The sequence below is a fragment of the Sebastes umbrosus genome, chromosome 18 (genome assembly GCF_015220745.1).
Source record: "Sebastes umbrosus isolate fSebUmb1 chromosome 18, fSebUmb1.pri, whole genome shotgun sequence".
Classification (NCBI taxonomy): domain Eukaryota; kingdom Metazoa; phylum Chordata; class Actinopteri; order Perciformes; family Sebastidae; genus Sebastes; species Sebastes umbrosus.
Window position 1 is genome coordinate 7319651 of NC_051286.1, and position 24384 is coordinate 7344034.

The following is a 24384-nucleotide window of genomic DNA, read 5'->3' on the forward strand; positions in this document are numbered from 1 at the left end:
CCTCCTCCTCCATCCTCACCTCCTCCATCACCGTCTGGTTCGCCGCAGCCACCGCCAAGGACAAGGCCAGGCTGCACGGGTCATCCGTGCTGCAGAGAGGGCGATCGGCTGCAACCTTCCCTCCCTCCAGGAGCTGTACACCTCCAGGACCTTAAGGAGGGCAGGGAAGATTGTGGCCGACCCCTCCCATCCTGGACACCATCTATTTCAGACTTTACCATCTGGCAGGAGGTTAAGGTCCATCAGGACCAAAACCTCACGCCACAAAAACAGTTTTTTCCCCATGGCAGTGGGGCTCTCCAATCATGTTTTGAACAGTGAATATCAACTGTTACCATCGAATCGGAGATACAGGGTTCCACGATTTAATAAGGTTAGACTGAAGCACTCTTTTTTGCATCAGTCAATCCTTAAACTAAATATGGAGCCTAATCCCAGATCAAATGTGCGTTAAAGGGCCCTGAATATTGTCTTCTGTGATTGTAATGTTTAAATGTTTGTATCCTTGTTTATTGTCTTTGTCCTTTCTGTGATGTTGCAAACGGAGCTGCTGTTATGCAAAACAAATTTCAGACCTGTCTGACAATAAAGTAAAGTATAAAAGTATAAAATGTATATAAAGCATCTGCAGATGGACTCACGAGCACAGCCACCTGTTGTGGACTGTGGCAAGTGAGCCCCGAATACAAAGAGTAGTCAGTATTTATACATTTATAGCATAACATGAAGATAAGTGCAAAAAAGAAAAGAAGAGAAGGATAGAAAGTGTATCAATGCGTCAGCACACAGCAGACAACAGAGCATCACAAGACATAACAAGTATTTCAGCAATCTGTTGTTTGCAGTTACAGAGAACTAAAATGTCAGGTCACTGTCCGATGGTGACAAAGTTGAATATGTGAGGCCCTGAGATTGTCTAAAGGTACAGTGTTAAACTGCAGATATGAAAATTGCCATTACACTCCCGACCCTGGAACAGTCTTCCACTGAGCATTAGATCAGCAGACTCTGTCACAACTTTTAAATCCAGTCTTAAAACTCTCAACCTTTATAGAATGGCTTTTCCAATCAGCTGAATTATAGTCTTTTGTATGCTTGTGTGCTGATGTGTATATATGTGCATATGTAACTGTATGAATATGTATATGCTTGTTATGCTTTATTTTCCCATTCTATTGTTTTTTTATTTAATTATTTATGTTTCAGTGTATTCTGTTGTATATGATGTGAATTTCCTTGGAAAGCACTTTATGCTTTGTGCTTGAAAAGTGCTCTAAAAATAAAATTATTATTATTATTATTTACTACACACAGTTCTAGTAGATATAGAGATAGAAATAGCTAACTAAAAATATAACTATTATATAGGTTATAATTAGAGAAGAAAGGATGCAAAAGAAGGGTGAGGAAGGTAAATCAGAATCAGGTTTATTTCGCCAAGAATATATATATATATATATTTATATATATATATATATATACAGGGATTTTGACTCATACGATACATACGATAATACTTTATCGTCAGACAGGTCTGAAATTTGTTTTGCATCACAGCAGCTCCATTTGCAACATCACAGAAAGGACAAAGGCCAGAAACAAGGATACATACATTTAAACATTACAATCACAGAAGACGATATTCAGGGCCCTTCAACGTACATTTGATCTGGGATGAGGCTCCATATTTGTGCTTCAGTCTAACTTTATTAAATCGTGGAACCCTGTATCTCCGATTTGATGGTAACAATTCATATTCACTGTTCAAAACATGGTTGGGGTCAGAGACAATGGTGTTGGCCAGCCTTAAAGGTAACTTGTTTGTAGAGGCAGTTATCCCTCTTCCATGCCATATATGGAGCAGTGCCCGTGAAAGTAGTGCAAAAATTATAATCTAAAAATGTGCATTAAAGACTCTAAATTATAATCTAAAAATGTGCATTAAATACTGTAAGAATTATAGTCTATGAGAGCAGCAGTGGATATTTGGTGTTACAGGGTTATTGACCACCTTGTATGACTGATTAAGTGTGTATAAATATGGAGATAATGGAGAAAAGTAGCATAAGAGTCGCACCAATGAGCTGAAATGCCATTAGTTTGAAAATGTTTGCTTTTTGTATTGAAGCAACTTCCACTGTAATTACATGGCCCTTTCTCAATCGTGCCTGTAAGAATCTAACTGCCCTGGACTGCAAGGTCACAGTTGTGATGGATGGAAATGTTCTGTGTGAAGGAAATGTCTCCATTGTACTGTTTTTGTGAATTTATTGACACTGATCTGAAGGCCAGATAACAAAAAATATTTTTCAACTCTTGTTGCATTATTCCTACATTTATACCGACAGTTCTCGCTTTTGTTCTGAAAACCAACTAGACAAACTTCCGGTCTGATCTCGGGTTTCTTACGTCTAGCTTGATGTCTCGTGACGTCACTAGACTACGGTCCGAGTCAGCGCGAGCTCACTTGGCCTGCAGGGACCCGGATAAGTGATTTCAAAATAAAAGCAAAGCTGTCATGATAATAAAGAGGGGAGAATATTATATTATATTATATTATATTATATTATATTATATTATATTATATTATATTATATTATATTATATTATATTATATTATATTATATTCAAATAAATCATATTCGAATATATGATATGATATGATATTATATTATATTATATTATATTATTCTATATTATATTATATTATATTATATTATATTATATTATATTATATTATATTATATTATATTATATCATATTATTCAGGAATACGTCACTCACTGTTTTCTTTTTTAGTGTTTAGTAATATGGTAATAAATCATATTAATACATTGTGTATCTTGCCATAGTATTCCCATATTAAAAAAAATACAAACCCATCATCTCCACAAATTCTTAACTTAAAAAAAAAAATACAAAAAATGATATCTAAGACTAAATTGAGCTGCTGCGCCCCTTTTATATCCCGTTCCTCCCACTGTCTGAGTAATATGTTCAGTTTGTCTTTGTTTGAATTCTACCTGGCCCATATTTTCTGTGTGGTCATATGATTAAAAACATGAATTCATGCATATGCACCATATAGGTACAAAACTGAAATAAAGAATGTCTTAAAACTACATTTTGACACAGAGACCGTCTTCAAGATAAGGCCCTAAGATCAAGTACCTCATCATGCCACTTGCCACTAAATCAGGAATATCATGCAGATGTTTTTTTTTAGTTTGCTTTTAGTCTTGAAGCAGCTTCCATACTGTTATTGCATGGCTCTTTCTCAATTGTTGGTACATGATACAGCATGTATGCAATAATGTAAGGACTGCATGGTCACAGTTGTGATGGACTGAAATGTCTCTATTGTACGTGTTTGAATGTATTGACACTGCTCTGCAGGCCTGAAAACAAAAGCTATTTCTATGTTGTAGTTGGATGTGGGCTCTCTGCCCCAGTCATTTCTGGAGGACTAGAAAAGGTAACTTGTTTGTAGAGGCATGCATCCCTCTTCCATGCCATATATGGAGCAGTGCCCGTGAAAGTAGTGCATTGTGTCACGATGAAGTCAGATGAGCTCTAAATGGTGCCTTCCAGGGTTATGGGATATTTCAGAACATATGAAACAACCCATGGCAGTTATGCAAAAAAATGTTGTTGACACCTTATTGTTGCCCCACTTTAGCAGAAAGTCACTTATTTGAACATTTCATAACCTTCATTAATGATGTTTAATGTTTGTGTGACATGAATGTCATATAAGGAAAACAAGACACATACTGGACCATAAATCACTGCACATACTGTATTCTTCACTTGTATCACCATATCTGAATTACTGTGTGGAAGTTTGGGGTTTAACACTTATAAAAGCAACTTACAACCATTATGCATACTAAAACAAGAGAGCAATCAGGATAGCAAATAATGTGGGCTATAGGGAACAAACGAACACACTGTTTTTAAAGTCACATGCATTGAAATTCATGGATTTGGTCAAATTTAAAACCGCAATAATTATGTTCAAAGCAAGACATAATTCACTTCCGGGCTATTTTCCCAAAAAAAAATTGTGACAGGGAGGGGGGTTATATTATAAACAAAAGCATTGTGTTCGTACAACAAAGAAGAATATGTGTATTTCAGTCTGTGGGGTGGATTTGTGGAATGGGTTAGGTGATGGGTTGAAGCGGAGCACAAATATAAATCACTTTAAAAAGCTATACAAAAAAATATATTTTTGGGAGGTATATGGTTGAGGAAGAGTTGTGCATTGTAAATTATAATCTAAAAATGTGCATTAAAGACTGTAAATTATAATCTAACAATGTGCATTAAAGACTGTAAATAATCATTTAAAAATGTGTATTTAAATGATGATGTGCTTTGTGTATTGTAATGTATTATACGTAATGTATTGTTGTTGTTTTGTCTTTTTTCTTATCTGGACCTTGAGTCTGCAATAAAGTTTGAATTGACTTGAAATTATCAACTGTGGAAGCACTTCTTTATTTGTAAGGCATTGTATGTATATATATTTTTAATATTTATATTTTTAATATCTTTGACTTTTTATAGTGCTTTCTGTATTGTAATGTATTATATGTAATGTATTGTTTTTTCTTTTTTTCTGGACCTTGAGTCTACAATAAAGTTTGAATTGAATTGAAATGATCAACCCCCTTCTGCTCCCACTAGATAACACTAGTCTGATTCGGTGCACCCGGATATTGGAAATTTCCGAGCAGGCAGTGAACACATCAACATTATACCCACCGGTGCAGATTCATCAGGAAGTCGTCTCGTCATTTTATTAGAATTAAGAGGAATTAAAAGGTAAATATGTACACTTTAATGTTACATTTAAATTGTTTTTGTTGTTGACTTTTATGACATTGTTTTGCCACCACATATTACATCTGTTTATCAGTCTAAAAGTCCCTCAGCAGAGCATTTGTTGAACATTAGAAGCTAAAGATGCCGGTGAACTCATATCTGCTGCTAATTTAACACTTTCTATTGTACCTGAAGTTCTGTAAGACATGTTTGAGTCGTGCATATTAACCCGCATGTAAGAATGACTCCACATCTCTAAATATGAATGAATTGCAGTAGGATTTGTGCTCTTTGATGGCTAGCTGGGAGTGCTAATCCACCCATTTCCGCATTCATGATAGTCCGCCCTGCTTCATGTCGTAGCTTGTTCCGTATAATCTCAATGCTGCAGCCAATTCTCTTATTAAATGCTTTGATTATGCTTGTGTTTTTATGCATATTTGATATACAAAAAAATGAATTTGTCTTGATTTATTAGCAATAATAGTTGTTTCTTGTAAAAAAAAAAAAAAAAAAAAAAAAAGAGAATCTAGTACCAAACTCCATTCACTAATCTGGCAAATTTGAATTGCCTTGCTGATAATCAAATATAATCATGTTAGAAAATAAAAGTTAAATTTTTTTCTGAATAAATACCCTCTTGTTGAAAATTCGGCATATAATTTATCACCAAGCAGCACTTAATTTCATTATTTCATTATTATTATTGAGACCTTTATTTATAAGAATGCACTGTTTTCCTTGATGCAATACAACATTAAAATGACACAATTTCGAACGGAGTTTGGCTTGGTGGTTTCTCCCTGCAAGAGAGTGCCCATCCCACACAGTGCATTTGATGTTTTTAAGAAAATTAGTAGATTTATTTCAAGCTAGAGTTTTTATGTATATCTGATATATAAAAAATGCATTTGTATTGATTTATTGGCCATAACAGCTGTTTTCTTGTAAAAAAGAGAATCCTAGTCCCAAACCCCATTCACTAATCTGGCAAATTTGAATTGCTTTGCTGATAATCAAATATAATCATGGTAGAAAATAAAAGTTAAGATTTGTTTCTGACTTAATACCCTCTTATTGAAAATGCGGCATATAATTAATAACCAATTTTAATCACCAATTAATTTCAATTTTCCTGCTTCTCAATTGTCAAGATGTGCTGCATTTCTCAGTGTTATATTATTGTAAATTAAATATCTTCTTCCACAGTTTCCTGACATTTTGTAGTCCAAACAATTAATCTGTTAATAGAAAAAAAAAAAAAATCAAGATACTACTGTATATATTGTTAAGAAAAAGTCCTAAAGCCACCATTACTCGTAGTTACATCGAAATAAAACCCAATATTAACACTAATTCAATTATTAAATCAAATAAAGTCATGGTAGAAAATAAAAGTTAAATTTTTTTCTGAATTAATACCCTCTTGTTGAAAATTCGGCATGCAATTTATCACCAAGCAGCACTTAATTTCATTATTATTATTGAGACATTTATTTATAAGAAGGCACTGTTTCCTTGAGGCAACACAACATTAAAATGACACAATTTTTGAACGGAGTTTGGCTTGGTGGTCTCTCCCTGCAAGAGAGTGTCTTGTGTATATCTGATATATTAAAAAATTGCATTTGTATTGATTTAATTTGCCATAACAGCTGTTTTCTTGTAAAAAAAGAGAATCCTAGTACCAAACCCCATTTACTAATCTGGCAAATTTTAATTGCTTTGCTGATAATCAAATGTAATCATGGTAGAAAATAAAAGTTAAGATTTTTTTTCTGAATTAATACCCTCTTATTGAAAATTCGGCATTTAATTATTATTATTGAGACCTTTATTTATAAGAAGGTACTGTTTCCTTGAGGCAACACAACATTAAAATGACACAATTTTGAACAGAGTTTGGCTTGGTGGTCTCTCCCTGCAAGAGAGTGGCATGTATCAGGGATAATTGCTCCCATCCCACACAATGCATTTGATGCTTTTAAGAAAATGAGCAGATTTGTTTTAAGCTAAGAAGTCTAATTGTGTTCATTTGTCTCTTGATTTTGTTTTCCCTTCTAGCAACAATGAATGTCGATCATGAAGTAGGTTTGTTGAAGGAGGAGATTAAGCGACTCGGGAGTGAAAGTGAGTCCGTGCTATGATTCTGTATAGGAGGATTGTGTTTTTGAAGTACTTTGGCATAGCTGAACAATTTCTGAAGCCCAGTTCATGCCATGAATTGGACCATAAACATGCAATCATGTGATGTTGATCAGTAGTTCTAGCTCACCGCTCATAATGCTGGAAACATACCAGGTCACGCTGCGCTCACTGTTCACTTGCTTGTTTGTAGTCTCAAAATAACTCTTTAATAACCTTTTTTATTCTCTTTCTTTGGGGCTAATGCTGCATTCACGTCATATTGGGAATTTCGGACAGCTGTCACTCACTGGTTGAACATAATGAAATTGGTGGCAAAGTTACTGCAAAGCCACCTAGTGCTGAAACGATTAGTCACTTAATGGATTAGTTGATCGGCAGTAAAATAAGCAGCAAAAACTTAATCAATTATTTATTTTCAATTTTCCAGCTTCTCAAATGTCAAGATGTGCTGCATTTCTGTGTTATATTATTGTAAATTAAATATCTTCTTCCACAGTTTTCTGAAATTTTGTAGTCCAAACAATTAATCTGTTAATAGAAAAAAAATAATCAAGATACTACTGTATATATTGTTAAGAAAAAGCCTTAAAGCCACCATTACTAGCAGTTACATTGAAATAAAACCCAATATTAACACTAATTCAATAGGGGTGGGGGCTAAAATTGATTCCCTATGTATCACAATGTCTGTAATGGCCCTATAATTTAATATATTAAGCCAATTAAAAAGGAGTTGAACACTTTATATGTTTGGTTTCACCTGTTAATGAACTACTTGGCTAATTTTGGCCTAATTCCCATTCATCTGGTGTGATTTCAAGGCTAACACTGGGGGAAACTTCTCCGAATAATGCATGAACACTCAGCTCAATATTACCTTTTAGATATGAATCCGTCTTGTTTGGAAATAATTCATCAATCTGTCTCTTATTCCAGATGCTGATGGTAAATACACCGTGACATTTGGGGTCTTATTTAACGATGATAGGTGTGCCAACATCTTCGAGGCGTTGGTGGGCACCCTGAGGGCCGCCAAGAAGAGGAAGATTGTCACCTACGAGGGCGAGTTGCTTCTACAGGGCGTCCACGATAACGTTGGAATCGTCCTGCTCGTGGATGAGTAAAAAAGTTTGAACCAGATGACCTTCTAGCAACTCGCCGAATCCTCTCAAACACTGAGCTTCTGCAGCGTACCGGCTTTGTAACTGAGCTTCTGTTTTTCAGTTCTTCATGTGCAAGGTTCGGTATTTGAAATTCAAACATACATACATACATACATACATACAGTACACTTACGGACCCGGCTGGCATGTCTGCATATGATTTCATTTGATTTCACTTTGCCGAACAGTATCACAAAAAGTTATTTTGGGTTTTTCAGGGACTGATTCATAGTTTCAGATGACAAGGAAAAAATGGTGTTTCTCTCTTTCTCAGGCGCTGCAATGTCATTTTGATACACTTTTAAGACTATAAACGCACAAATCAGGAATGTAATAGTTTGTGTAACGCATCCATTTGGGTATTTTTTGTTAATTTTTGGAGAAATTACAGTATTTTACAGTATCTTGATTGTGTCAGGATAAGAGACACAAAACTTTGACAAACTTCTTCACATTTTTAATTGGAGCACTCTGATCTTGACAAATAGTTTGTAATGGATACTTGTTTTTAAAGCTGCACTAAATCCTCCCTTTATCAACCTCAAGTGGCAATGGGAGTTGAGACCTCATTACCTAGATATCATGTAATGTGTTTTCACATTGAATCTAGTGCAGCTTTAAGATGACGGGTAGATTGTGTCACCAAATGGCATCCATTTATTGTTTACATGAGCCGTTTCTCTACTACCTCTTGTGGACTTTGTAAAAAGACCTCATTAGACCAGTGCTTTTGGAAATGTAAGAACAATTCCTTCATAGAAACTACGAAGATAAGTGCATTTCAAGAAAGACTTTTGCACCTTTTTGTACTCGTCGCAATCTGCTACAGTAGTTTTTATTCCATCTTTTTACACGTGGTCAATTTTGTCTGCTAAACAAACTCCAAAACTTGCCTTTCGTAAGAAAACAGTTGATGAGCAAAATGGCGAATGTATTTCTCGTGCAATTTTTATTAGTGTATAATAATTACAGGATGATTGGTGCCAAGTGGAAAAGATGAATTTGTGATGTTTCTCAGGACCAAATCGACACAACCAAAATATGTTTAATAATTGTCCTGTAGTTTAAATTAGGTGTCTTACTTGTGACACAAGACGTGCATTTATAGTTTTATTAGTTTATTTTTTTTTTTATTTTACCACTCTTTGTTCTGTACTGTACGTCAAATGATACGTGCAGATCAGGCGTGATCATTTCGCTTGGTTTCAGCAAGCAGTCCGGGCTCTGTATGGAGGCCCAAAGTTGTCAAAATTGAAGTAATAAATAAGCATTATGGAATGAATAATAGCATGAATAAATACAGACAACATATGTAATAAAACATGAAATAATATAATAGATATGTTTTTTAAAACTCAGATCAATGTTATGAAATACCTCATCCTGATTTTTTTCACAATAACATTTCAGGTAATTTTTATTTAATTCCAGATGTTTTTATTTCAAAATGTCCTTTTCATAAAGTCTATTTTTAAAAAAAAAATGTTTTCCAATTAACCAATTTATTTAAAAATCCCATTGATCATCACAAAGAATTTGGTATGGCGGATACACCTACGTGATTGGCTGTTCACTCCTTCAGACCAAAGCAACAGACAATCACATACCTCGCTCCATCTGTTTGTCGATTCACAAAAACTTTGCGATGAAACGTGGCTTTGATATTTGGGTCAATGTTGGGAAAAGACTATTTTGAAATAAAAAATGTAAATAAAATTTAAAAGAATCAAGAATCGGAATCAATTAACATTTCATAAACTGAGTTTTAAAAAATGTTTTGGATTTTTAACAATTTAATGGTTCAAAATGTCATATTTTGTCAATATTTATTTCATAATATATTGTTTATTTGTTTAATTTTGACCACTTTTGGGCCTCCATAGATTTTAGTAAGTGGCTGCAGCTATTCGAATGTGAGAAGAAAGATTTGTCTAGGACCAACAATCTCCAAATATTTAGCCTGAATGTAACATCTACTGTTGTGCTCACCTGGATAATATCATATTACAACGACGAGCTATCAGCCGTGTGAGACCACGCCTCATCTGCAAGTTTTATAAGACACATTCACTGCTGTTGTATAAACCTGGCTAAATCGTTATGCTCAGGTGTTGGCTGTTTCAGTTTGACTTGAATTATGTGCTTTTTTTCTGAACCCAATAGGAAGTTGTTCTCTAAACAGCGTTGTTGGTATAAATGGATCCAAAATTTATCGAAATGAGGAAAACTGAATGAGCTTAATCGTATGCTAATTATGAATGAAGCTGAAATGTAGCCTAGAAAACAAAGTAATCATCAGAATACAATACAATAGGCTAAGTAAGTCTGAAATGTTATGGAGTGAGGAAGAAACATGCTGCTTGCATCACTGTCATTTTGGATTATCCTGCTGTGTGTTGCACTGGACTGAGCTGAACACAAATGCAAATTACAGCACAAGTTAACACTTAGCAAGAGGAGAAAGTTATGATCAGAGCAGTGCCAATACCTCAAGCCATTTTCTGTGAGCTCGTGGGATGCCTGCATGATGTGTTCATGTGCGTCATTACTGTCTTTTTGTATTGGCAATAACACGTTCCTAAACGAACTAAGGTTTCTGTTTCTGTGGAATACGCTCCGACGAATAAAATCTTTACACTTGAAGCCTTGAAGCTGCTTTGCTGTGTGTTTTTTTCTGAAGATACACTGTATTTATTTGTTATAAATGTGCCACATTGAGACTGGGCACACTACATTGTTGCATGATTGGAATGTGTTGATTTGTAGTGGCCATGAAAAAGCTGATATTGTTTTATTTTTCATGTCATTTGGTTAAAAACTTCTGCTATGAATAGAGTAGATTTTGGTTGTCAAAGTACTGTACTCAGCAGCTTTTGAATCACACTTCATGTATCTGGTTTACTCCTGTTTTTAAGGGCCACTATGGTGCTTTTTGGTGCATGAAGATCGTGGTATCAACATGCAAACAAGTTGAAATATTATTGCTTAATGTTGTGTTGGATGTAAGCCGAATTGGAGAGCAGCTGCTGTTTTGTAAATCATCTTTAGTATTTTGTTTTAACAGGTTTCAACAGTACCCAATAAGCAAGAAATCTTTAAATTGTAAGATTTATGAATGGAGTCTGGCTCTCTGATTTCCTCCAGGAAAAAAATATTGCTTTCTTTAGTCTTGTCATACTTTTCATTCACTCTGGTGTTCAAATATTTGGTTTAAATTTAAACACCATTGATTGTTATACTTTGATTTATATGCAACCTGTTTAAAGTACTGATTTGCTGCAAAGCTCAAGTTACCTTAGAGGGATTTTTTTGGGATCAATGCCCAGGCTGGTGAAATATGTGCTGTCATAACAGCTAAATAAGACAGTGATGCCTCCCCACAGGTATGTGATACTGATTTACTTCTTCTCATCAACTTCTTGTATCAAAACTGAGGCTGCTGCTGCATTCAGGTACTGTGGGAATATCTGACACATATTACAGTAGATCATTTGCATTGCAATCAGTGATGGAAAAGAGACCATATTTAAATACAATTGAGGTACTTACACTTGAGTATTTCCATGTTATACAACCTTATACATTTACTCCACTACATTATAGATATATTGTACTTTTTTTTACTCCACTACATTTACTACTGACAGCTGTATAAAATATGAAGCATTGTTAAAGACTTACAACAGTATATAAAGCATAGACAGTACTTTTACCTATTTATTTTTCTGCTAATTCTTTCGTATTTTTACTTAATTTTGAATAGAAGTGATATGTGTGTATATACTGTGTTTTTGGTGTTTTTATACCATTTCATACTGTGTTTTGGGTGTGTGTATATATATATATATATATATATATATATATATTTATATATATATATATATATATAAATAAATATATATATATATAAAAATAAATATATATATAAAAATAAATATATATATATATATATCCTTGTTGCTCTTCCTTCCACAATTGCTTTGTGATATATAATCAAGTAAAACGATTAAATACTTGTTTAAAGTATTATTGAGGTTATTATTAATGTTTAAAGGTCCCATAATGTAAAAAGTGAGATTTTCATGTCTTTTATATTATAAAGCAGGTTTAAGTGATCTATAAATACTGTGAAAGTATCAAAACGCTCAATCCGCAGATAAATACACACAGCCTGTATTCAGAAATTGTGCGTTTGAAACAAGCCGTTAGGATTTATGTCCATTTGTGATGTCACAAATCTACAATATTTAGACCATTTCACAGTTTTAAACGTAATCATTCTAAATGTGTCCCAGTTTTTTTTTCCTTTTGCAGTGTATGTGAATGACATCAGCTGACAGGAAGTAAACATGGACCCAAGCTGTTTCCTAGCAACGCAATTCCGTTGCCATTCCGTCGAAATGCGCTAAAACGGAGCGTTTCAGACAGAGGGTGAATACAGAAGTAATCAGACAGAAAAAGTATGATAAAAATAATATGTTGTTTGAACATTAAAGCATGTAAACATGTTCTAGTAGAAACCCCAACTACAAGTATGAACCTTTAAATAAGCATTATATGTCCCCTTTAACACAAGCATTTAAAGCTGTAAAGTCCGAGCTTTCCCACAGGGCGCTTGAACGCAGCATAAATGGTTGACGGGCCGATGCAGGGGGGCGGGGTCTCGTGACGTCAGAGGGGGGTGGAAGAAAACAGCAGAGCAGGAATCAAAACAAGACACGGACACGCCTTCGCTGTTAAAGGTTATAGCAGATAATTCTTTACACAAGTGCTGCTTGTCCAGAGCTGCTGCTACTAAAAAGCCTCACCTGTCTTCCACGAGGACACCACACAACAACAACAACAACAACAAAGAGAGAAAACACTGCAAACAATAACAAGCAAGCACCACCTGCAGAAATGGAGTCCACAGAAATGTCAGACAGCAGCAGCAGCAGCAGCAGATAGAGGTCGAAATAATAACACCAAGACATCCGAAACACCTGGTGCAATGCCCAACCAGAAGAACAACAAGGGAAAGAAAAGCAAACGCACTAACAGCAGTGGAGATGAGCAGGAAAATGGAGCCTGTGCGGCCGCACCTCAGGCTGCAGCTGCTGCTGCTGCTGCTGCTGCTGCACCCAGACACCCAGAGCACTCGAGTGGTAAGAAAAGAGAGGAAACACAGACATGTAGAAGTTTACTGATGTGATGCTGCCTTCCTGTGTAAGCTCTGTGCGACTGTGACATGCATGCACTGCGACGTTGCAAATGCACCTTTCACTTCTTTTTCCACTCTGCAGAAGAGAGAACACTGCACACCAAACTTCTGTTTAAAAATGTACCAATTTAACGCTTACTTGATTGTCGTGCACATAACAACGCTGTGCATGGTCGATCACGACTTGAGGCCTTGTGTGCATGGAGTGTTTTTTTTTCTCTGGTGAACCAGCAAGTAGCTTAGCACTCAACTGCATTGCAATCTCGGTTTGTGAAACTGGTTTTACACTGTATTTTAAGCTCCACTGTGGTTGTGTTTTGCTGCAAGAATATTGTTGAATATTGGTGGAACAGCAGCTGTACAAGTTGAAATATCACTGAAACAGGTGGTGCTTGGTGTGTGGGATGTTAGCCGAAGTGTAAAGCGGTTGTATGTGTTATCTAAAATAGTCTTTAGTCTTGTTTTAACACGTTTGAGGAGTGCCTAATGAGCAAGACATGTTTAAATTGTCACATTTATGAATGGAATTTGGCGCGTCGAGCTACTCTTGCAAAAAAAGAAGCATTACCACCTATGAGAATAGTACTCCTTGTTGTCAAATGCAGCCTCAGTGAGTGTTGACGACACAATGGGAACCAGCAAGTAGCTTAGCACTCAACTGCATTGCAATCTCGGTTTGTGTAACTGGTTTTACACTGTATTTTAAGCTCCACTGTGGTTGTGTTTTGTGCAAGAATATTGTTGGAACAGCATGCATGCAAGTTGAAATATCTCTGAAACAGGTGTTGCTTGGTGTGTGGGATGTTAGCCGAAGTGTAAAGCGGTTGTTTGTGTTTACAAAAATAGTATTTAGTTTTGTTTTTACACGTTTTAGGAGTGCCTAATGAGCAAGACATGTTTAAATTGGCACATTTATGAATGGAATTTGGCGCGTCGAGCTACTCTTGCAAAAAAAGAAGCATTACTTGTTGTCAAATGCAGCCTCAGTGAGTGTTAACGACACAATGTAGCACTTCTTTGAATTCACATTCACACCCACGTTAATAATCGATGGTTGTTGTTACATTTTGGTGTGCAGGTTACTTTAGGCAGGCCTCAGCTGTCTCTTCCTGAAGCGCACCTTGTACACACAGTGGTTGTGGCCTTCCTCAAGAGGTAATACTGACAACTCACCGCTTGTGTGCGCACTCAAGTTCAACTTGTCCCATACAGAGAAAAAAATAAATAATCACCCTGCACTTTTTAAATGTGGTACAAATAAATTTGGTTTAAAACAGCATCAGAACATTTATATAGGTTATTGCTCTTTAGATATTACAGATGTAATATCTCCTGAGTCACTTTATGACATTGTTATAAAACTTTTATTAAACACGTTATACCTACATTGCTGTAGAAAGGTTTAAATGCACTAAAGTTGTATGTATATTTATTTTTCAGTAGTCATTATTAGGGCTGTCAGAGTTAACACGATAGTAACGCAATTACGCAAAGGATATTTCAGAGGTTGTAGCTGGCTCAGTTTTAAAGGTCCCATATTGTAAAAAGTGAGATTTTCATGTCTTCTATATTATAAAGCAGGTTTAAGTGCTGGATTAACACTGGTAAACTATCAAAACACTCAATAAACGGAGAAATACACACAGCCCGTATTCAGACATTGTTTGTTTGAAACAAGCTGTTAGGATTTCTGTCCATTTGTGATGTCACAAATATACAATATTTAAACATAAACATTGTAAATGTGTCCCAGTTTATTTCCTGTTGCAGTGTATGTGAATGACATCAGCTGACATGAAGTAAACATGGACCCAAACTGTTGCCTAGCAACGCAATTCCGTTGAAATGCGCTAAAACGGAGCGTTTCAGACAGAGGGTAAATACAGGTATATTCAGGCTGACAGCATGAGGAAAATAAAGGTTTTTTTTAACATTACGGCATGTAAACATGTTCTAGTAGAAACCCAAAATACAAGTATGAACCTGAAAATGAGCATGATATGGGACCTTTAAAGCCAGAGTAAAGATGGCATCATATCATCTAGGAAACCTAATGAAGCTGTTGGTATCATGTCATAGTAGCTTGTCAGGAAGGAGGTTAAATAACGCTCAAAACTTAAGCTAAATTTTGAGCAAGGAAAAACTGTCATGGCCTTTTTCAAAGGGGTCCCTTGACCTCTGACCTCAAGATATGTGAATGAAAATGGGTTCTATGGGTACCCACGAGTCTCCCCTTTACAGACATGCCCACTTTATGATAATCACATGCAGTTTGGGGCAAGTCATAGTCAAGTCAGCACACTGACACACTGACAGCTGTTGTTGCCTGTTGGGCTGCAGTTTGTTATGATTTGAGCATATTTTTTATGCTAAATGCAGTACCTGTGAGGGTTTCTGGACAATATTTGTCATTGTTTTGTGTTGTTAATTGATTTCCAATAATAAATATATACAGCCATTTGCATAAAGCGAGCATATTTGTCCACTCCCATGTTGATAAGAGTATTAAATACTTGACAAATCTCCCTTTAAGGTACATTTTGAACAGATAAAAAATGTACGATTTATTTGTGATTAATCACAATTAATCAAGGACAATCATGCGATTAATCACCATTAAATATTTTAATTGATTAACAGCCCTGGTTCGATCTATTACTTTTTCTTCTCAACTGCATGTTTCCCAAAATTTCTAACTATTCCTTTAATAATTTCATGAAGCATGTCTTACGCAGCTAGGGCAGCGTCAAGTTTTCCTCCTTCTTCAGTGTTTAACGTTGCATTCATCTTAACTTTACCCTTAGGCTTTTCCACTGGATTTTTGCAGTTTAAACAATTGCCGTTTGTTGTGTTGTTAATTGATTTCCAGTAATAAATATAAACTGTACCCACCTTTGCATAAAGCAAGCCTATTTGCCCACTACCATGTTGATAAGAGTATTAAATACTTGATAAATCTCCTTTTAAGGTACATTTTGAACAGATAAAAGAAATGTGTGATTAATTTGCGATTAATTGTGATTAATCATGAACAATCAGGCGATTACTAAACTGCATGTGATTATCATAAAGTGGGCATGTCTGTAAAGGGGAGACTCGTGGGTACCCATAGAACCCATTTTCATTCACATATCTGGAGGTCAGAGGGCAAGGGACCGCTTTTGAAAATAGCCATTTTTCGACTAATCAAGAAAATTATCAGCAGATAAAATCTGTAGCTGGAGCCCAAAATAAATAAAATGTATATTTCCTTTTCAGGACAGTAAAATAAGTAAAGTCAACTTGTAAAAACATCTTTATAGAGCTATTGTTTAATCCTGGGGAAGCTGCCTTTTCTTCACTGTGGTGACTTTAGAGGGAGAAACCAAAAAGCGCTGACAGTGACTTTACCGGAAAAGGAAGGAGGAAACTGTCCCCCCACACACACACAAACACACACACACACACACACTGAGTGTATTATCATGAGCTACTTCTTGTAGAGAGCCTGTGTGCCCACATTTACTTGATTCACATCCAGACTTGACAGTTGGCAGAGCTTGAATAGAGCCGCTCACAGGCTTGGATGGCCTAGTTGAATTTCATAAATCGATGGCGATGAGGCAGCAAGGACACTGAAGTCTCTCTATTCACACTTTCACCTCATGTTGATATGTATCTTATGATGGAGAGACTGCTCTAATGACACCGTTGTGTCAGACAAAACACAAAAAAAAGTAAAATCTAGCCAATTAAATGTAAGAACTTCTTTGTTTTATTTGATAGTAAATTGATTATCTTTGGGTTTTGGGTAATGAAGACGTCACCCTGGGCTCTAGGAGATAGTGAGGGACATTTTTTATCTATTTTTCTGATGTGTAATAAACCGAGCAATTAATTGATTAATCAAGAAAGTAATAGACAGATTAACCGATAATGAAAACAATAATTAGTTGCAGTCCTAAATTGAATAACTCCAGGGTTTCGACTGAGAAAATTTGCAATTTTTAAGATTCTACTCTGGGTTTTATTTTCTACAATTTTCTGATTTGTTTGGGAGCGAGAGGATTGTGGGAACAGCAGGCAAACAAGTTGAAATATTACTGAAACAGGTGTTGATTAGCGTGTCGGACGTTAGCCGAATTTTAGAGCGGTTGTTGTGTTTTAGTAAATAGTCTTTGGTCTTGTTTTAACATGTTTGAATAGTACCCGATAAGCAAGACATCTTTAAATTGTCAGATTTATGGATGGAATCTCGAGTTCCTTGTTGTCAAATGCAGCCTCAGTGAGTCTTAATGACACAATGCAGCGCTTCTTTGAATGTCATTACAATTTTCTGGTATTCTATAGACCAAATGATTAACGGATTAATCAGATAAATAATTGACTGATTAATAAACAATGCAGCCTTAATATTACTGAAGCCTATTACTGCAGCTTAAAATATATCTTGTGATGTAAACACAACTAAGTCATCCCTTCCTGTCTTTCCTCATCCAGACGGCGCGTGTGCGACCCCTCTCGGCTGCAGCCTGGCCCGTCCCATCGACCTGGAGAAGGACGACTACCAGCGGGTGCAATGCAACAACGAGCTCTGCCCTTACGGCAACTGGATGCACCTGCAGTGCTTCTACGAGTGGGAGAGCTCCATCCTGGTCCAGTTCAACTGCATCGGCCGCGCTCGGTCCTGGAACGAGAAGCAGTGCCGGCAGAACATGTGGACCAAGAAGGGCTACGACCTGGCGTTCAGGTTCTGCTCCTGCCGCTGCGGCCAGGGCCACCTGAAGAAAGACACCGACTGGTACCAGGTGAAACGCATGCAGGACGACCGCAAGAAGAAGCCGTCTGAGAGGAGCACGGGCAGGAACGGGTCCACCAGTGGAGGAGCTTGCGGGCCCGGGGACGGGCTTTTCGATGAGCCCAAGAGAAGCAAGCCACTAGGAGCAACAGGAGGAGGAGGTAAACTCCCCCACAGAGCCTCCAGTCAGGAGTTACCTCGGAGACAATCAATTGACCGTCAGAACTCTTCAGAGAGAGGAGCAGCAGCAGGAGGAGGAGGACTCCCTGCAGGAGGACCCTTTTCTCTGGGGCCTCCTCAGAAGTCTCCATGTGACTCCCCGGGACAGTCTCCGCCAACTGGTTTCCCTTTCTCCCCCACCGCCATCCTCGGAGCAGCGGCTGGAGGAGCAGGATTGCGAGGTTCTCGTCAGCTGGGAGAGTTCCTCAAATCGGCCGTCCACATGGACCCGCAGAGGAAACACCTGCTGGTCGGGGGAGCTCTCGGGCGTGGCGGCGGCTGCTCCATGGGAGCCTCCGGCGGCGGCGCTCACCTCGACCCCGGGTCTGTGATCCCCCTGCCGCTGTCCTTCGCCCTCCCGCTCCACCACCGGCTCACCTCCGGCAGCGTGGGTGACGGCACCCACTCCCACCCAGTGCAGTTCCTGAGGAGGCTGGACCTCTCGGAGCTCCTCACCCACGTCCCCCGACATAAACTCAACACCTACCACGTCCGCATGGAGGACGACGCCCAGGCAGGCCAGGGAGAAGAGCTGCGCAGGTAAAACATCTCTCCCCTACGCCTTAACTGAGCCCAGTGTTGCCAACTCTTTCCCAAATGACAGTAGCTAGCAGCTCTAGCTCCAAAAGTCCCTAAATCTATAGAGAAAGTCGCCAATCGGCAAAACTGACACAGTCGCTTCAGGCCTCCCTCCAAAGCCACTCCACCAAAATTATCATTATGAACATAAACAACAAACATGGCTATTGTTAGTACTCACAGCTGTCAAGCTCGCAGCTCGAGGAAGACTCTGGTGATGCACAATGAGTGCACGGCAGAGTGCATGCAGGCAAGCAGGTAGACCGTCCAATCATTACATTCGGGCCAAATGAAATGATTGGACGGGTTTATTACAGCCCTGTGACAGAGTCGTGTCTAGGAGGTAAGCCACAATTTGGGAAACTCTCAGGAGATGGTTAAGGTCAGGATAGGTTGTCGGGCAGCGAGCCTCGTGAGAGTTCTTGCACGGTTTTGCGAGTTTTTGCAATTTGCGGGTTACCTTCTAGACACGATCCTGCGTCAGCCACAGTTATAGATTTTCTTTTCTTTTTTTTTATTTGATTTATTGATTGCTGTCAGAATGTAAGGAGAATTTAAACAAATATAACAAAACATTTTTTCTAAAATCTTCACCATCCCTACCTTTAAGTTTAATTATTAGTTCAAAGTCGTCTCATAGTTTTGAAAATGTAAAGCTAGCTGAGTTAAGTTTAATAAATTTGAAAAAAAAAAAAGTTTGACAAACGTAAGTTGCATCAACAGCTGTTCAGTCAAGCTAACAATAGTTACAGACAAACTTGCTTTTATTTACATTCTCTTAGTTTTAAAGTCAAAAGTCTGAAATCTGTACCAACCCGAGAAAAAAGAAACAACCACGACTTGACTCAACATGTAATAAAGAAACACAGCAGGTTTCCATCGTTCATATTTTCTTCAAACTACACAACAGTGGGGTCTCTTGAGAGTTTTAACAAAACAATGCATGCTGGGAAGTCTGCTAATATGCTGATCACAATTTTCCACAGCACAAAGTGTCACATTCAAATGGCTCCAACCAACCGTCCAAAACAACTCATGATAGTAAGTTCTGAATTGGTCTGACAATAAAACGAGAAAGTTTAAATCAAATTAACTTAAAAAAAAAATATATATATATATGCCTCACAGCAAGAGGGTTGCAGGTTCGAATCCAGCTTTGGGCCCTTCTGTGTGGAGTTTGCATCTTCTCCCCGTGTAAGCGTGGGTTTACTCCGGGTTCTCCAGCTTCCTCCCACAGTCCAAAGACATGCAGGTTAATTGTTGACTCTAAATTGCCCGTAGGTGTGAATGGTTGTTTGTCTCTATGTGTCAGCCCTGTGATAGGCTGACGACCTGTCCAGGGTGTACCCCGCCTTCACCCAATGTCAGCTGGGATCGGCAGTTGTTGTTGTTTTTAAAATAAGTGCACTGCAGACAAAGTGCAGATCTACTTAAGCAAACAGAGACAAGATGCACCAATATCAGCCTGAAAAGCCACAAAACCTCCTCATGGGTTTGATTCTTTAGATTTAGTACAACTCTGATAAAACCAAAGCATGTAATAAATAAATAAATCAGTGTAGAGGAGTTCATAATGTTGTTTGTGTCCATGTCGTCCTGCAGGTTCATCCTGTCAGCCCTCAGTGCGAGCCAGAGAAACGTGGTCAACTGTGCGCTGTGCCACAGAGCGCTGCCGGTGTTTGAACAGTTTCCTTTGGTGGACGGGACGCTGTTTCTCAGCCCTTCACGCCACGACGAGATCGAGTACGACGTCCCCTGCCACCTTCAAGGTCAGACCTGGTTTCAAGATCATGGTTGACTTTTTAGGTTTTTAGTAAGGCTGTCAATCGATTCAAATATCTGTTCAAAATGTATCTTAAAGGGAGATTTGTCAAGTATTTAATACTCTTATCAACATGGAAGTGGGCAAATATGCTTGTTTTATGAAAATGTATGAATATATTTATTATTGGAAATCAATTAAAAACACAAAACAATGACAAATATTGTCCAGAAACCCTAAAAAAAATCATTTTAATTGATTGACAGCCCTGTTTGTATTGTATGTACAGTGTTTAATCTGAAAACCAACAAAAACACATGGATGAAGTACTGTTATCGAGCTCAGCTGCCAGGATTGCTTCTAATTAGTGACAAATATACATATTTAGTGTTTTCATGAATTGCAACCATTAATATGTTATTTTGCTAAATTATATATTCACTTTGTTTTATCAAATGTCCAAGCTTTCCTTTCTATAAAGACAAATAACAACGGGGTAACCCTTCGGTGTGCTCCGTCCATACTGTGTATATTAAGGTTTTTCTGCTGCACAGTCCAACATGAATGTGAATCAGCCGCGTGAAGCTTCTTTGATGTGTTGCCCCAGAAGCTTTGATATGTATGGGGCTTGTTATGCATCAGTATGAACGGATTATTTATTCAGTTTTTCGTGCTTTTGTGTGTCAGGCAGAATATAAAATGTTGGCGAAAGAGAAACGGTTGAATCGTGCTGTACAGTTAAAAAGTGAGGTTTGATTAAAATCAGTTTGTTTATTCAATGTCGTTAACAGCTGAGACATTTTGTGCTTTAAGTGGGTGAAGTTTAGAGCTTGATTTTGTCTTGAGAAAATGAAAATGACATATATATATATATATATATATATATATATATATATATATATATATATATAAACAAGTTTATAAAAAAACACTCCAGAATCACGGCTCTCTATGTGAGTGGCTCTGAATGCCTTCATGTTTACAGTGTAATTTGGATGGTGAGCTGTGTTATATTTGCTCCATAGCTTCAGTTTGATGAGGTTTAAAGCTCTACTTGGGTAGCGTAGATAAAAAAATAAAAATAAAAAACACTCTAAATAAAAAGACTTGCAACTATTTTCCAAATTTGACTTTTTTTGGCATTCACACAGAAGTTTTACGGAGCTGGGAAAGTTTCATTTCGGTACTTGCAAGGCTGTTCTTTCAGGAAAAGAGATTACATCCATGAGGAAATAAAAAAAAAAAAACATGCTAATGGTAATGAGGTTTTTTAAAATTATTATTTCAATCTATTTTATTAGTTTATTCAACAAGGACGGTGCTCATTGAGTAACTGTGAATGAGCCACAGTTAGCCCAAAAGGCTGATTCTCATGTGTTATCACTGGCCATGACATAATAATAATAATAATAATAATAACAATGATAATAATAATAATAATAAACTTTATTTATGGAGCACTTTTCAAAACAAAGTTACAAAGTGCTTTACATGATTGAAACAGTAATAAAATATATAATAAAAAAATCAGACAATTATAACAATTCAAATTAAAATGGAAATAAAATACCCAAAAGTAATATTAAAAAATAGAAGGCAATAACATTAAAAAGATTACACATGTTGGAAATAAAGCGATGTGCTCGTGTTAATGAAAATACATTTTGATTAGTGATTTAAAAGATGCTACTGATTGAACTGAAGGCATCATAGAAATAATAACTATAAAAAATCATATAAATAATATAATAAATATGCATAAAATCATTGTAATCAGTTAAAAGTCAACTTCTATTTGCAGACAAGCAAACTGTTTGTTCAGTAGCTCAGTCACCCAGGCTGCTGTGGTCTATGAGGATTTAGAAACTGTTATTTTATTTTTCTTACACTGTAGGAGCATGATAATAATAATTATAATAATAATAATAATAATAATTAATGAGCCATGGATGCAATCAGGAGTTTGTTATTATATTGATTTTTCTGGCTGATTATCAAACTGTCTTGTTAATCTCTAAATGTGATAATACCTAATAACTAACTATATGTCTTTATTTCTAACAGGCAGGTTAATGCACCTCTACGCCATCTGCGTGGACTGTCTAGAAGGCGTCCACAAGATTGTCTGCATCAAGTGCAAGTCACGCTGGGACGGGAGCTGGCACCAACTGGGCACCATGTACACCTACGATATACTGGCTGCTTCACCGTGTTGCCAGGTACAAACGGATACTCTGATTACTGTTACACACGATGTGTCCTCCTGTAAAAGAAGCAGTGGAACCAAACAGTGGTTCTGTTGTTCTGTCTCGTCATTCTGTTGCTCACACGGTAGCTGTTTGGCTGGAAAGACACAACAATTAACCATAATATATTAAAGGCAGGGTTGACGATGTTCTCCAGTATACATTATTTGTTATATTGGTTGAAATGGTCTTTACACCCCGACAGCGATCCATTACTGATGAGCTCTGAAAAAGGACCGGAAAAAAGCCGTCATCTGTAGCTGCTGTAATCCTGTAAAAACGTCTACCAATCACTGCCTCGAGGTCCGCTTGGAAAGAACCAATCAGATGCCTCCCTGCCTCCCTGCTCGTACTCTACCCTTGGCGTGCACCAGCCTGAACTCAAAGCGTGTCGCCACCGCAAGTTTACTGGAGAATGGAAGAGAAAACTCAGCCAAAAGTAGCACTGACGGGGTTACTTGTCATGAGGTAGCGTTGTTGAGTTGAGGTCCTCTCTCCGCTCTGTGTCTGTGAAGTAGTTACGATGCGGCGGTGCTCGTGCATGTGTGTCGGGGGCGTTGCCTTGGAAGGAGGCATATTTAATGAGCATTATTGAAGGAAACCTGAGACCCAATATTTTCACTGCCAACAACTGCTTTGTTGTAGTTGTTGTGCATCTGATAAAGAAACTTGAATCACTGTTTCACCAGTGTAGTGTTGATGAACACTGTGAGATGCAGTAGAAAGCTCGGAAAAGGGACCTTTGAGTTGATTATTTTGTCACACCCTCTGAACTCCTATGCTCAAATCTTGCACAGCTTTCTGTTGACTGTTAATTGACCTGCGTCCTCCCTGTGTGTCCTCAGGCTCGTCTCAACTGTAAGCACTGCGGGAAGCCGGTGGTGGACGTTCGAGTCGGGATGCAGTATTTCTCCGAGTACAGTAACGTCCAGCAGTGCCCTCACTGCGGCAACCTGGACTATCACTTTGTTAAACCTTTCTCCTCCTACAAAGTACTCGAGGCTTATTGACAAATGCTGTTCATGCAGGCTAGTTAAGCTGCTTTTGTTCTCAGTTGTTTTCTAACACAATCTAGGAAAGATTTTATTTTTTTGGGCCTTAAGGTGATTTTATGTTTTTAAGTTCTCTCTCTTTTGGTTTCTTTTTTATGTATAGAAAAAAAAAAGTATGACTCTAGTTAAAAACAAAAAAGTTCCAAGGCAGTATATCTCTGCTGTTAAGAGAGAGGTGTTGATAAAGTGTGGAACTGACACATCAGTCAAGCAAACACGTTTATCTGTGAGAAGTGAATGTATCTGTACGCCAAAATTTGCTTTTATTTTAATTTTTTACCAAAAACATAAAGATGAATCTCGAATAAAGCAGAGAAAGATATGCTTTGGTGTTGGTTTGATATCTTCATCCCATCTAAAACTTTGTTTTTTCACTTCAACACTGTCTCCTTATTATTGTGAAAATCA

The 24384-nt window shown here is 37.4% G+C and overlaps 2 protein-coding genes across 2 annotated transcripts; both read left to right on the forward strand.

The window, feature by feature from the left end:
* Positions 1–4684: 4684 nt before the first annotated feature.
* Positions 4685–10792, forward strand: abracl (ABRA C-terminal like). Its single transcript, XM_037751160.1, has 3 exons — positions 4685–4830; positions 6895–6960; positions 7915–10792. The coding sequence occupies exons 2-3, from the start codon at positions 6900–6902 to the stop codon at positions 8100–8102; spliced, it is 249 nt and encodes an 82-aa protein (XP_037607088.1). The 5' UTR covers positions 4685–4830; positions 6895–6899; the 3' UTR covers positions 8103–10792.
* Positions 10793–12806: 2014 nt separating this feature from the next.
* On the forward strand, positions 12807–24298 carry heca (hdc homolog, cell cycle regulator). The gene is made up of 5 exons (XM_037750974.1): positions 12807–13285; positions 17821–18877; positions 20519–20685; positions 22743–22897; positions 23770–24298. Exons 1-5 carry the CDS (start codon positions 13132–13134, stop codon positions 23932–23934), a joined length of 1698 nt encoding a protein of 565 aa, XP_037606902.1. The 5' UTR covers positions 12807–13131; the 3' UTR covers positions 23935–24298.
* The last annotated feature ends 86 nt before the right edge of the window (positions 24299–24384 follow it).

What these genes read in the sequence shown, in the direction of transcription:
- heca (XM_037750974.1), top strand. Translation starts at nt 13,132, where the DNA reads ATGCCCAACCAGAAGAACAACAAGGGAAAGAAAAGCAAACGCACTAAC. An exon ending in CGTCCCCTGCCACCTTCAAG is followed by an intron (nt 20,686 to 22,742) that starts GTCAGACCTGGT and finishes TATTTCTAACAG; the next exon opens with GCAGGTTAATGCACCTCTAC. An exon ending in CTGCTTCACCGTGTTGCCAG is followed by an intron (nt 22,898 to 23,769) that starts GTACAAACGGAT and finishes GTGTGTCCTCAG; the next exon opens with GCTCGTCTCAACTGTAAGCA.
- abracl (XM_037751160.1), top strand. Translation starts at nt 6,900, where the DNA reads ATGAATGTCGATCATGAAGTAGGTTTGTTGAAGGAGGAGATTAAGCGA. An exon ending in TAAGCGACTCGGGAGTGAAA is followed by an intron (nt 6,961 to 7,914) that starts GTGAGTCCGTGC and finishes CTCTTATTCCAG; the next exon opens with ATGCTGATGGTAAATACACC.